This window comes from Hylobates moloch, unplaced genomic scaffold, assembly GCF_009828535.3.
Source record: "Hylobates moloch isolate HMO894 unplaced genomic scaffold, HMol_V3 SCAFFOLD_16, whole genome shotgun sequence".
Lineage (NCBI taxonomy): Eukaryota > Metazoa > Chordata > Mammalia > Primates > Hylobatidae > Hylobates > Hylobates moloch.
In genome coordinates this window covers 52,869,985-52,883,465 of record NW_026652291.1, presented here as the reverse complement: position 1 = coordinate 52,883,465, position 13,481 = coordinate 52,869,985, and the positions used below count along the sequence as shown (strand labels likewise).

Below are 13,481 nucleotides of genomic sequence, written 5' to 3'. Positions count from 1 at the left end.
CAATCCTGTCATGGAGGTTTCTACTCTCATGACCTCAATCTAAAACTGATTATCTCCCAGAGACTCCACCATCACATCTTAGGGGTAAGGATTTCAACATATGAATTTGAGGTGATGCAAACATTTAGTTCATAACACATATAAATTATTTTTTTTTACTTTGCTCATGAATTATTAGTGCTACTGTTTTGTACTATTTAAAATGCAGAAAATGGGAATTAAATATATAGGATTTAAAACTGAATGTGTCGGGAAATTCAAGGTCATCTGATTCTCATGCCATCGTGACTTGTTCATTTATTAAACAGGTAATTATTGGACAACTTACCTAGTTATACATACTTGATACTTAAGTGAATTGTATTATATATTTTACACATACTGTGTATCAGTGAACAAGTAATCTTTTCTGTCATGGAACTTAATGCCCTAGGTAATAAAAAACATCTATAAACTCAAACCTTATCACTAGCAAATGAAAACTTATTATTTGGTAATTTCTAGAATTGTCTTGTTAAATTGCTTTAAGTATGGAGCCAAAAGCACTACAGGTTGAGTATCCCTAATCTGAAAAATCTGAAATGCTCCAAAGTGAAACTTTTTGAGTGTCAGCATGACAGCACAAGTGAATTCCACACCTGACCCCATGTAATGGGTCACTGTCAAAATTTTGTTTCATGCACCAAATGACTGTATGAAATTACGTTCAGAATATGGTGTGTGTGAAACATAAATGAATTTTGTGTTTAAACTTGGATCCCATCCCCAAGACATCTCAGTATGTATATGCAAATATTTCAAGGTTTGAAATCTGAAACACTTTTGGTCCTATCTTGGGACCAGCATTTTAGATAAGGGATACTCAACCTGTATTGAATATAATAAGATGTCATTGAAGTTGCCATTTTTAACTTCAGGAAAATTTTTAAATGGTGAAAGGTTAATTAGATTCTGTGAAGTATGTAAATTAATTCTGACTCTTAAAGTATACCAGGAGAGGCAAGGAGTTGTCTAGAGATTTGGGTTCCAGTACTGCTGTTAACTAGGTCAGTGATGTCCAAGTATTTGGTAACGTAACTGTTTTATGTCTTAGTAGTCCTCTCTAAAGAATAAAGATTGCAGTCAATATATATAACTACCATTTATTAAACACTTGCTGTGTGTCCCAGGTGCTATGCCAAACATCTTACATAAAGGTTCCATTAAGCTCTAAAATTATAGGTATGAAATATCCCTGTTAACCTTTTGAAGACATTAGTGTATTAATCTTGAATCATTGAAATATCTTGCTGCCCACTTCAGGTATATTATAAAATTAGCTTTAATCCCCTGGACTTAAGCAGAGATGTGGGTTCTGTGTATTTTCAAACATCTGTGTTATATAGTAAGATGATGTTTGATATTTTAAAATATTTATCTTTCCTGTCCTCCCCCTGCTTTTTTTTTTACAGCTACCTATACTACAGAAACATGGAATAACCCATATAATATGCATACGACAAAATATTGAAGCAAACTTTATTAAACCAAACTTTCAGCAGTTATTTAGGTAAGAATTATTGCTATGATTTGTAAAACACTTAATGAAGTTTCATTTCAGGTTTTGTACCATCAGTTGTTTCTGTACATATCTAGTTTGTAAAGATGGGTCATATAGAACATAGTTTTTTAAAATAAATTTTACTTAAAATACTTAAATAATTTATGCCCATAATGCAGAATTCTAAAGGTTCAAAAGAGTGTATATTGTCAAGAAGTTTCTGGGAAAGTAAAAATAAAAAAGAATTTAAAAATAATGTATACTGAAAAATAGGTTTTAGTGCACATTATTTTATCTCTTGAGGGATAAAGGAATTGAGTATCTAGGGGATAGGTATAGGGAAACAGCATCTACTGTTACCTCTTTATTGGGTAGTTTTCAAGTGTTAGGTTAAATTTATGAGTATAGTCTTATAGATAAACTTTTGTTTTTTTACATTGGCTTTCTTTTTTACTTTATATTTGTTGGAGATTGATTTGTATCAGTATGTATATCAAACTTCTTATTCATTTTAAGTTGCATTGTAATCCATTGTATGGCTATACTAAAATTTATTCAATTAGTCTGTTAGACATTTAGATTGTTTCTGGCCTTATACTAATATGTATAGCATATAGTGACTATCATTGTACATATTACTCAATTTATATGTGAGCATATTGATAAGGTAAGTTTGTAGAATTGCTGGATATAAGAGTATGAACATTTTAAATTTTGATAGATGTTGCAGATTGTTTTCCAGTGCGTTGTATCAGTTTACATTCCCACTATCAAGTATGTGAGAGTGACTCTTCCCTTGGTATCTCTCCAAGATGGAATTATGAAACATTTTTAATTTCTCAAAGTCTAATGGAGTAAAAATGGTATCTCATTTGATGTTCTTATTTATCTTGTAAGTTCGGTTGAGCATGTAATGGTTCTTAATGTTCTTTATTTTAACTTCATTTTTAAAATAGAGTATATTACACATGGTACAAAAGTGAAAGGGTATGTAAACATATATAATGAAAGTAACTCTACTTTTTCTCCTCTCAACCCGAGCCACCTTGCTCCTATCCTGGGAGGCAGCTTCTTCCTTCAATATCTATGTAAAAGTATATATGTTAAAAATATCTTAGGCCAGTGCGGTGGCTCACGCCTGTAATCCCAGCATTTTGGGAAGCCGAGGAGGGCAGATCACCTGAGGTCAGGAGTTCGAGACCAGCCTGGCCAACATGGCAAAACCCCATCTCTACTAAAACAAAAATTACCTGAGTGTGGTGGCATATGCCTGTAATCCCAGCAACTCAGGAGACTGAGGCAGGAGAATTGCTTGAACCCGGGAGGCAGAGGTTACAGTGAGCTGAGATCACGCCACTGCACTCCAGCCTGGGCGACACAGCAAGACACCGTCTCAAAAAACAAAACAAAAAAAATGGTGCAGTGGCTTACGCCTATAATCCCAGTACTTTGGGAGGCCGAGGAGGGTGGATCACAAGGTCAAGAGATTGAAACTTTCCTGGCCAACACAGTGAGACCCCGTCTCTACTAAAAATACAAAAATTTTCTGGGCGTGGTGGCGCGTGCATGTAGTCCCAGCTACTCAGGAGGCTGAGGCAGGAGAATCACTTGAATGTGGGAGGCAGAGGTTTCAGTGAGCCGAGATTGCCCCGCTGCACTCCAGCCTGGTGACAGAGCAACACTCTTGTCTCAAAAAAAAAAAAAAAAAAATTAATGCTCTGCTTTATTTTTAAAATGAAACCAAACTATAAATATCTGTAAATACAAGATACATACTCTAAAATACATTGTGTGAACATAGAATACTATGTAACCATGAAAAAGAATGAAATATATGTATGTGTTTGGATTTGGGATGATCTCCAAGATAATGCATTACATGAACAAAGCAGGGTGTGGAACAATGTATATATTCGCAGTGTGTTGAGTAAATATATATATACTACATTCAGTATATTTATTCTTATATATGCATAGAAAATTTCCGGACCAACAGGCTAGAAACTTCATAGTGATTGCTTCTAAGAAGGAAAATTCAGGGCCTGTGATGGTAGGGACGTATTTTTCTTTCATTTTTTTTTTGTTTTTTTGTTTTTTTTTGGTTTTTTTTTGAGGTGGAGTCTCACTCTGTCACCCAGGCTGGAGTGCAGCGGTGTGATCTTGGCTCACTGCAACCTCTGCCTCCTGGGTTCAGGTGATTCTCCTGCCTCAGCCTCTTGAGTAGCTGGGGTTACAGGCATGCGCCACCACACCCAGCTAATTTTTTTTTGGACGGAGTTTCGCTCTGTTGCCCAGGCTGGAGTGCAGTGGCGTGATCTCGGCTCACTGCATCCTCCACCTCCCAGGTTTAAGCAATTCTCTGCGTCAGCCTCCTAAGTAGCTGAGATTACAGGCGCCCGCCACCACTCCCGGATAATTTTTTTTGTATTTTTAGTAGAGACGGGTTTCACCATCTTGGCCAGGCTGATCTTGAACTCCTGACCTCTTGATCCACCGGCTTCAGCCTCCCAAAGCACTGGGATTACAGGCGTGTGCCACCGCACCCAGCCTAATTTTTGTATGTTTAGTACAGACGGGGTTTCACCATGTTGGCCAGGCTGGTCTCAAACTCCTGACCTTGTGATCTACCCGCTTCTGCCTCCCAAAGCACTGGGATTTACAGGCGTGAGCCACTACACTCAGCCGAGGGACATATTTTTCATGGTACCCTTGGTATCTGTGGGGGATTGGCTCCAGGAACCCTCATGGATAACAAAATCCTCAGATGCTCAAGTCCCTTATATAAACTGGTGTAATATTTGCATTTAACCTGTGCACATTCTCTCATATATATTAAATCATCTCTAGATTACTTCTAATACTTGTACAGTGTAAGTGCTGTGTGAATAGTATTGGATTTTATTTTTATTATTTTTAATGTTGTATTTTACCTTATTTTTTGTTAATGTTTTTGATGGTCATCGGTTGAATCCACAGGTATGAAATTCTTGGATATGGAGGGCTGACTGTTTACTTTTGTAGTGTTTTTTTTTTACACCATATTTAGTTTATTAAAACTAGTTACTAAAAAGGAATATCCCAAAACACTGAATTTTTTTTTTTTTTTTTTGAGACAGAGTCTCGTTCTGTCATCCAGGCTAGAATGCAGGGTTCACTGCAACCTCCGCCTCCCAGGTTCAGGCGATTCTCCTGCCTCAGCCTCCTGAGTAGCAGAGATTACAAGCATGTACCACCACACCTGGCTAATTTTTGTATTTTTAGTAGAGACGGGGTTTCACCATGTTGGTCAGGCTGGTCTCGAACTCCTGACCTCGTGATCCATCTGCCTTGGCCTCCCAAAGTGCTGGAATTACAGGCGTGAGCCATTGCGCCCGGCCTGAATTTTTTATAATTATGAAAGAAATACTTTTTTTTTTTTTTTTAGACAGGATCTTTCTCTGCTGCCCAGGCTGGATTGCATTTGCGTGATCTCTGTTCATTGTAGCTTTGACCTCCGAGGCTCAAGCAATCTTCCTGCCTCAGCATTCCAAGTAGCTGGGACCACAGGTGCACACCACCGGACCGGGCTAATTTTTTTTATTTTTTGTAGAGATGGGGTTTTGCTGTGTTGCCCAGGCTGTTCTTGAACTCCTGAGCTTAAGCGATCCACCTGCCACAGCCTCCTGAAGTGATGGGGTTACAGGCATGAGCCACCACACCTGGCCATGAAACACTTATTCTTTATAAGTACTTTGGAAGGTATAGAATGTACAAGAAAAATATTTAAATCATCTACAATTCCACAATTTAGAGAAAACACTTTTTTTTAACATTTGGAATATTTCTTTTTAAATCGTTCTCTGTTGTGTATGTGTATTTCAGCATATACGCATAGAATTATTAAAGAAAATGAGAATGTTGTATTTTAAAATATCAAACTATATAAGGTGAAACTAAAGAAAAAATAAAAAAGCCAAAAAGTCATACTATTCATTTCTAATGTGTACAGACTTTTTGTTTTAAATTATAATGTTGTTGGTGCAGGTTCTTTATCCTAATGGAAGAACCATTTCTCCTTAAACTTTTACAATACTAGCTTCTTAGAGATTGGTAGTTCTACTAGTAGTTCTTGACACTGAAAATGTTATGCGTTAAAATATTTAATTTCATTCTGAGTTAACATTTTTCCCCTGAAGCATTATTTTATGTAACTGGAATACCCAATCACTTCAGGATACAGTCATTGTCGAAATCCATCCTGGGGTTCAGCTTCTGTGTTTTTTTTTTTTTTTTTTTTTTTTGAGACTGAGTCTTGCTCTTTCGCCCAGGCTGGAGTGCAGTGGCACAATTTCGGCCCACTGCAAACCTCTGCCTCCCTGGTTTAAGTGATTCTCCTGCCTTAGCCTCCTGAGTAGCTGGGATTACAGGTGTGCACCACCATGCCTGGCTAATTTTTATATTTTTAGTAGAGACAGGGTTTCACCATGTTGGCCAGACTGGTCTTGAACTCCTGACCTCAGTCAATCCACCTGCCTCAGCCTCCCAAAGTGCTGGGATTACAAGTGTGAGCCACCATGCTCAGCCTCAGCTTCTCTGTATTAAAGTCCTGAATTCTTTGAAGTTGTTACCACCTAAATGATCATTGAAGAACTGTAATTTTTAATGCAGAATTGTTCTTAAAACTAATTTAATAACTTAGCTAATTGCCTATAGTTGTGTTAATAAACAGTGGTCTTAGAAATGCTTAGAAATGGAAGTTTTTTACAAAATAAAATAAGCTAACATATTTAAAATGCCTTACTTTTAAGTATTTTGTAAAGTGTAAAATTCAGGACAGGTGCTCTCTCAGCTAGTTTTTTGTTTGTTTGTTTGTTTTGTTTTTGTGGTTTTTTTTGTTTTTTTTTTTTTTTTTGCTTTACTAAAGATTAGTTCAAACAGTGAATGTTTGACTCATGGTTCCATAGACCATACCTTCTGTTTTATTTGTTCCTTCTCTTAGACTTTGGACTTCCTCTGAAATGTCCTCTGTAGGTTTATGAGCAGGGGTCACAGGACCACTTAGAGAACAATCTTCTGGTCTTAGAGAAATTGGTAGAAATAAAAGAATAACATAACAATTACAGGTACTTTTGTCTTTATTTCTAGGTCCACTCTAATCTAGAGGAATGTATCTTCCTGCTGGTGATTTTTCTATTTTAACCAGATGGTTCATTATATGCAAATAAAATATGTATTTATTTTCGAGATAAGAAACTTGCTCTGTTGCCCAGGCTGGAGTGCAGTGGCCCAATCACAGCTTACTATATCCTTGACTTCCAGGCTGGCACAATTCTACCTCAGCCCCCTTAGTAGCTGGGACTATAAGTGCACACCACCACACCCAGCTAATTTTTTAATATTCTGTAGAGATGGAGTCTCCCTCTGTTGCTCAGGCTGTTCTCGAATCCCTGGGCTCAAGTGATCCTCTCACCTTGGCCTCCCAAAATGCTGGGATTACAGGCATGAGCCTTTGTGCCCAGCTTGATGGATTTTTTAAATACTTAAATATCAGAGATGTTAATGTGGTGTTTCAGGTTTTAGTGCCTTCAAGCAATGTAAAATCTACCACACAGTTCTTGGGAATATGATACTTTGAAAGTTGTTTTGCATTCTTGCCATGGTTACCAAGAAATAATGAGTTATTTTTTTTAAATACATTAAGTGTTTTACTTAAAGTGTGCTTATCACAAAATACTCTATTTTCAGATATTTAGTCCTGGATATTGCAGATAATCCAGTTGAAAATATAATACGTTTTTTCCCTATGGTAGGTACCAGTATTTTTTAAATATCACTTAAAATTTATTTATGATTTGACTTCTTAGTTGTGCTTCTTTTTTTTTTTTGAGACTGAGTTTCACTCTTGTTGCCCAGGCTGGAGTGCAATGGCGCAATCCTCGCTCACCACAACCTCTGCCTCCCAGGTTCAAGCGATTTTTCTGCCTCAGCCTCCCAAGTGGGTGGGATTACAGGCATGAGCCGCCATGCCCAGCTAATTTTGTAGTTTTAGTAGAGACGGGGTTTCTCCATGTTGATCAGGCTAGTCTCAAATTCCCGACCTCAGGTGATCTGCCCGTCTCAGCCTCCCAAAGTGCTGGGATTACAGGTGTGAGCCGCTGGGCCCAGCCCTTTAATTGCGCTTGTAAAGCTTACTACTTTTACTTTGCTATGACTGAAAATTATGTGATTGTGTTTTTAAAAGAAATGAATTATTTGTAGAAAATTTTTCTATGATCTCCAGAAATTGGAGGAATCATATCGTGAATGTATTAGATTCAAATTAAATTTTGGCTTCTTTAATTTTTTTGGACTTGTAATAGTTCTTTGTAGCATTTTGGAAATTTGTGAATTTAAATAATTTTTATACGTATAAATTAGGAAATTGTTTTCAATAGGTTTCATTTTGTTTCATTATATGCATTTATTTTATGCTTACACTAATCCACATGTCTTTTGCCTCCAGACTAAGGAATTTATTGATGGGAGCCTACAAATGGGAGGTAAATAATATTTCGTTTCCTTAACTAATGTTTATATTTTGATTATTTGTTAATTTTTTAGTTGCTATTTGTCTTAAATGCAGGATATGGAAGTTACAATTATATGTGGTAGCTTACTCCCAAATTTGTATTTTCCCGGTTACTTGTTTCATTTGGATAGGCTTTCTGGAGTATCCCTGTAGACTGTTTTCAAATTTTCTGTGAGCTTTCAGTTTCTTTAATAAGAGTCTGCTATATTCTCTACACAGTTAATAATAACAAATTGTAAATATTTGAAAATAAATATCCAAGTGATTATAGTATATAAGGAAGGAGTTACTTTACTGTGGTTTCAATACATTTCAGCTGCTGACTCAGGTGTTTTCTATTAGAATAACAAATTTATGTTTTTCAGGAAAAGTTCTTGTGCATGGAAATGCAGGGATCTCCAGAAGGTATGAAGTTAGAAATAATCTTTCTTTCTATAACATTTAATTAATGGGTTGTATTTTCTGTTTGTTTTTAAAATTATTTTCCCCTCTTCAGTGCAGCCTTTGTTATTGCATACATTATGGAAACATTTGGAATGAAGTACAGGTAAGAAAATACCCTAAAACCTAGCCACAGTTTAAATTCTCATCAAAATGAAGCTTAATGGGAATGGTTTGGAAGTTTGAAGTTCTTATTCCCCTGATTATTTTTCATGTAGTCATGTTTGATTAGGCAGGCCCTTATTCCATGGTTAGTCTTAACCTAATTTATCTACTTGTATAGATATGCATAGGCTAATATGGAAATCCTATGGAAAACTACTTACCTACCACAAGGGTATTGGTCGGTATGAGTATAAAAACTCCTGACCACAAATGTTAGTGCTTGCCTTATTTAAAAAGCTAATTTATCATGTTCTCCTTTAACAATAGTTGGATGAAAAATTACCTAGGAATTGTTTGCAGCATCTATTTACAATTCAGAATAGTCTTTCTTATCAAAAATCATCTTTTCCAAGCATTCTATATAGATTTTTTAAAAGATAGGGGGTGGTAATAAGCTTCTTGCCCCAAGACAAAGCAAAAGCCTGGCCAGTGTACAGTATTTCCTTTCTCAGTTTTTCTTGTTCTACAAATTAGAAATCTTACAGTAATCATTGATACCTCCTTCTATTTCAGTCCCCTTTTATATTTAAATTAGAATGGAAAACTTTGCTTAGAATATCTATTAAAGGAATATTATTTGAATACAAATATTTATTTTATTTTTTTGAGACGGAGTCTCGCTCTATTGGCAGGCTGGAGTGCAGTGGCGCGATCTCAGTTCACTGCAACCTCTGCCTCCCAGATTCAAGCAATTCTCCTGCCTCAGCCTCCCTAGTAGCTGGGACTACAGGTGCATGCCACCACGCCCGGCTAATTTTTGTATTTTTATTAGAGACGGGTTTCACCATGTTGGCCAGGATGGTCTCGATCTCTTGACCTTGTGATCTACCCACCTCGGCCTCCCAAGGTGCTGGTATTACAGGGGTGAGCCACTGCACCCAGCCTGAATACAAATATTTAATTGAAAAAAGATTAAACATGTATTGATGGACTTTATGTTTTATATATTGTTTTTATTATTTGGAATTTTGTCAGAACATGAATGTTGGAAATAACTTGTATTTATTGGGTCTCTGTGCTATGAGCTCAGTACTATTATAGGCACTTTTATCTAATTTAAGCCTCATAACAACAAAAGTATATAAACTTCTTTAACCAGTGATAGTATTTTGAGCTTGAACTTGTACTATATGCACAAAATGCTTACATTTTATATATTTATTTTAGAGACAGGGTCTTCCTCTGTTTCTCAGGCTGGAGTGTGGTGGCACAGTCATAGCTGACTGTAGTCTCAGACTCAAGGGCTCAAGTAATCCTCCCACCTCAGCCTCTCAAGAAGCTGGGACTATACCACATCACTGTGCCTGGCTAATTTTTAAATTTTTTGTAGAGATAGGGTCTGACTACGTTGCCCAGGCTGGTCTCTAAGTCCTGGCTTCAAGCAGCCCTCCTGTGTTGGCCTCTCAAAGAAATGGGCTTACAGGCACGAGCCACTGCACCTGGCCACTTTACACTTATCTCCTATTCATAGTAGTTCCCCATGGTAGGTGTTACTAGACCCTTCATTTTACCAATGGACAAAATAGAGCTTAGAGAAGTTGAGCAAGCTGCCGTAAGCATATAGCTGGTGAGCAAAGGAATTGTGATATTTAATCTCATCATACTTTTTCCATTATAACTCATTACCCCTCTCTATTGCTAAGTTGTGTGATTATGATTAATTTATTAAATAATGCTATCACATTAATATTCTTTTTCTGTTTTCAGAGATGCTTTTGCTTATGTTCAAGAAAGAAGATTTTGTATTAATCCTAACGCTGGATTTGTCCATCAACTTCAGGTAGCTTCTCTTTTCTTCCTCTTTAAGGCAGTCGGAAGTAAGATATAAAATCTTCTGTACATGTAATTTAGGTGTACAATTTACTTTGTGAATACTTAAAATTGCCATAATCTGACTACTTTGATCCTTTATTCAAGTTTATATCTCTATTTAGAAGCATTTTCTTGGCTGGGTGTGGTGGCTCATACCTATAATCCCAGCACTTTGGGAGAACAAGGCATTTGGATCACTTGAAGCCAGAAGTATGAGATCAGCCTGAGCAACAAAATGAGGCCCAATCTCTAAAAAATAAAATATAAAAAAAAATTAGCCAGTCATGGTGGTGCATGGCTGTGGTCCCAGCTACTCAGGAGGCTGAGATGGGAGGATTGCTTGAGCCCAGGAGTTTGAGGCTACAGTGAACAGTGATTGTGCCTTTGCACTCCAGCCTGGCCCACAGAGTGAGACCCCATCCCTAAAAAATTTTAAAAAAAAATTTTTTTTTTTTTTTCTTGGCCGGGTGCGGTGGCTCATGCCTGTAATCCCAGCACTTTGGGAGGCCGAGACGGGAGGATCACGAGGTCAGGAGATCGAGACCATCCTGGCTAACACGGTGAAACCCCATCTCTACTAAAAATACAAAAAAAATTTAGCCGGGCGCAGTGGCAGGCGCCTGTAGTCCCAGCTACTCGGGAGGCTGAGGCAGGAGAGTGGCATGAACCCGGGAGGTGGAACTTGCAGTGAGCTGAGGTCGCACCACTGCACTCCAGCCTGGGCCACACAGTGAGACTCCGTCTCAAAAAAAAAAAAAAAAAAAAAAAAAAAAAAGGCTGGCATTACCAAGAAAAAAGGGTTAAAGACACATTATCAAATTTAAATAAAATAATTGCTGTTAGAAATGTCTTTGATTTTTTTGTTGTTGTTGTTCATTTTAATCACACAGAGCATAAGACAGTTTTGATTCTAAGTATACTAATTATAACAGCTTTTTCTATTCTATGTTTATCTTTTCCATGTTGTTTCATATTTTGTTGATGCCTGGCAGATGCACTGAAAAAGATGATAAGTCTGTGAATTAACCTGATTAGATCAAGTTATTCAGTTTATTCCAAGAGGCAAAATCATAGGCTGCAGAATGTGCTCTGGCTGATTACATCCAGTTATGTAGGAATAAAGCTCATGTTTCAACATCAAGAATATTTATTACAAAATATATTGTTGTAGTTACCAAGCCTTAAATTTTATTTTAATATTTAATTTACTTTTAATTTTTACTATATTCAAAAGAGAAAGTGTCATCTGTGTTCAGCCTGTTTATGTAAAATGTCTTCTAACTTTATAAGTTTCTTTGCCTTTTACCATGTTGTAGAAAACATTGTTTTTTTCATTTTTTTAAATTATTTTTTAAGCTTTTCTTTTTTTGTGTGGATGCATAGTAGGTTAGATATTTTGATACAGGCATGCAATGTGTAATAATCACATCATGGAAAAATAGAGTATCCATCCCCTCAATCATTTATCCTTTGTGTTACAAACAATCCAATTATGCTCTTACTTGTTTTCAAATGTGTAAAAACATTCTTTTTTAAAATTAATTTTTGTATTTGAAAGAGTAGTATATGCATATGTTTAAGAAGATTGGCCTGGCTCAGTGGCTCACGCCTGTAATCCCAGCACTTAGGGAGGCCGAGGTGAGTGGATCACCAGAGGTCAGGAGTTCGAGACCAGCCTGGCCAACATGGGGAAACCCCATCTCTACTAAAACTACAAAATTAGCTGGGTGTGGTGATGCATGCCTGTAATCCCAGGTACTCAGGAGGCTGAGGCAGGAGAATCGCTTGAACCTGGGAGGCGGAGGTTGTGGTGAGCCGAGATCATGCCATTGCACTCCAGGCTGGTCAACAGGAACGAAACTCCATGTCAAAAAGAAAGAATATTGGAAATATCCTGATAGGTACATCTGTGTGAATATATCTGTAAGGTAACTGAAGTGGAATTGGTGGATTCCAGTGCATTTGAAATTTGATAGATGTTTCCAGATTGCCTCCAGAAAAGATGAAATAATATAAACTTATACCACCAGGAAACAAGGATTGCCTGTTTCCTCTGAGTGCCTATTTCCTCCTACCCTAATTAACACCAGTAGCCAAAAATGTTTTTTTTTGTTTGTTTGTTTTGTTTGTTTGTTTTGAGATCCAGGCTGGAGTGCAATGGCACCATCTTGGTTCACTGCAACCTCCACCTCCCAGGTTCAAACAATTCTCCTGCTTCAGCCTCCCAAGTAGCTGGGATTACAGGTGCGTGCCACCACGCCCAGCTAATTTTTGTATTTTTAATAGAGATAGGATGGCCGGGTGTGGTGGTAATCCCAGCACTTTGGGAGGCCGAGGTGGGTGGATCACCTGATATCAGGAGTTCGAGACCAGCCTGGCCAACATCGTGAAACCCTGTCTCTACTAAAACTACAGAAATTAGCCAGGCGTGGTGGCACATGCCTGTAATCCCAGCTACTAGGGAGGCTGAGGCAGGAGAATCACTTGAACTCGGGAGGCGGAGGTTGCAGTGAGCCGAGATGGCGCCATTGCACTCCAGCCTGCGGAACGAGAGCAAGACTTCCTCACAAAAGAAAAAAAAAATTGAGATTGGGTTTTGCCATGTTGCCCAGGATGGTTTTGAACCCCTGACCTCAGGTGATCCACCCACCTTGGCCTCTCAAAGTACTGGAATTATACCACTCCTGGCCCAAAAATGCTTTATCAGATTTTTGTGATCATTTGTTGGTGTTCCTCTCACTGGTTTGTAAGAGCTCTTTTTATATTATGGAAATCTATTTATAGCCTACCGATTTGAAATATCATTTTTATTTTATACCAAATTCTGATATGTCCTTTAGAGGTTTGAAGTTTTCTTTTTTAAGGTGCTTATAGAATGGCTAGTTGTAGTTTTTGAACTGTTAATATGGTGACTTGAGTTACTGGATCACATTAGATTAGATTTCCTGATATTGAATCATCCTTTTGGTCCAGCAA

The 13,481-nt window shown here is 37.5% G+C and overlaps 1 protein-coding gene across 2 annotated transcripts in view; it reads left to right on the top strand.

Annotated features, from left to right (window-relative positions):
• STYX (serine/threonine/tyrosine interacting protein) overlaps positions 1-13,481 on the top strand; it is a 62,453-nt gene that overhangs the window by 19,320 nt on the left and 29,652 nt on the right. For both annotated transcript variants that reach the window (XR_004244608.2, XM_032135073.2), the window contains 6 exons: positions 1,452-1,549; positions 7,265-7,325; positions 8,022-8,058; positions 8,453-8,492; positions 8,584-8,634; positions 10,401-10,473. Coding sequence is in view for 1 of the 2 variants with exons in the window: in XM_032135073.2 (XP_031990964.1) it covers positions 1,452-1,549; positions 7,265-7,325; positions 8,022-8,058; positions 8,453-8,492; positions 8,584-8,634; positions 10,401-10,473 (360 nt within the window). In the remaining variant the exon portion in view is untranslated. The remainder of the gene's footprint in view (positions 1-1,451; positions 1,550-7,264; positions 7,326-8,021; positions 8,059-8,452; positions 8,493-8,583; positions 8,635-10,400; positions 10,474-13,481) is intronic.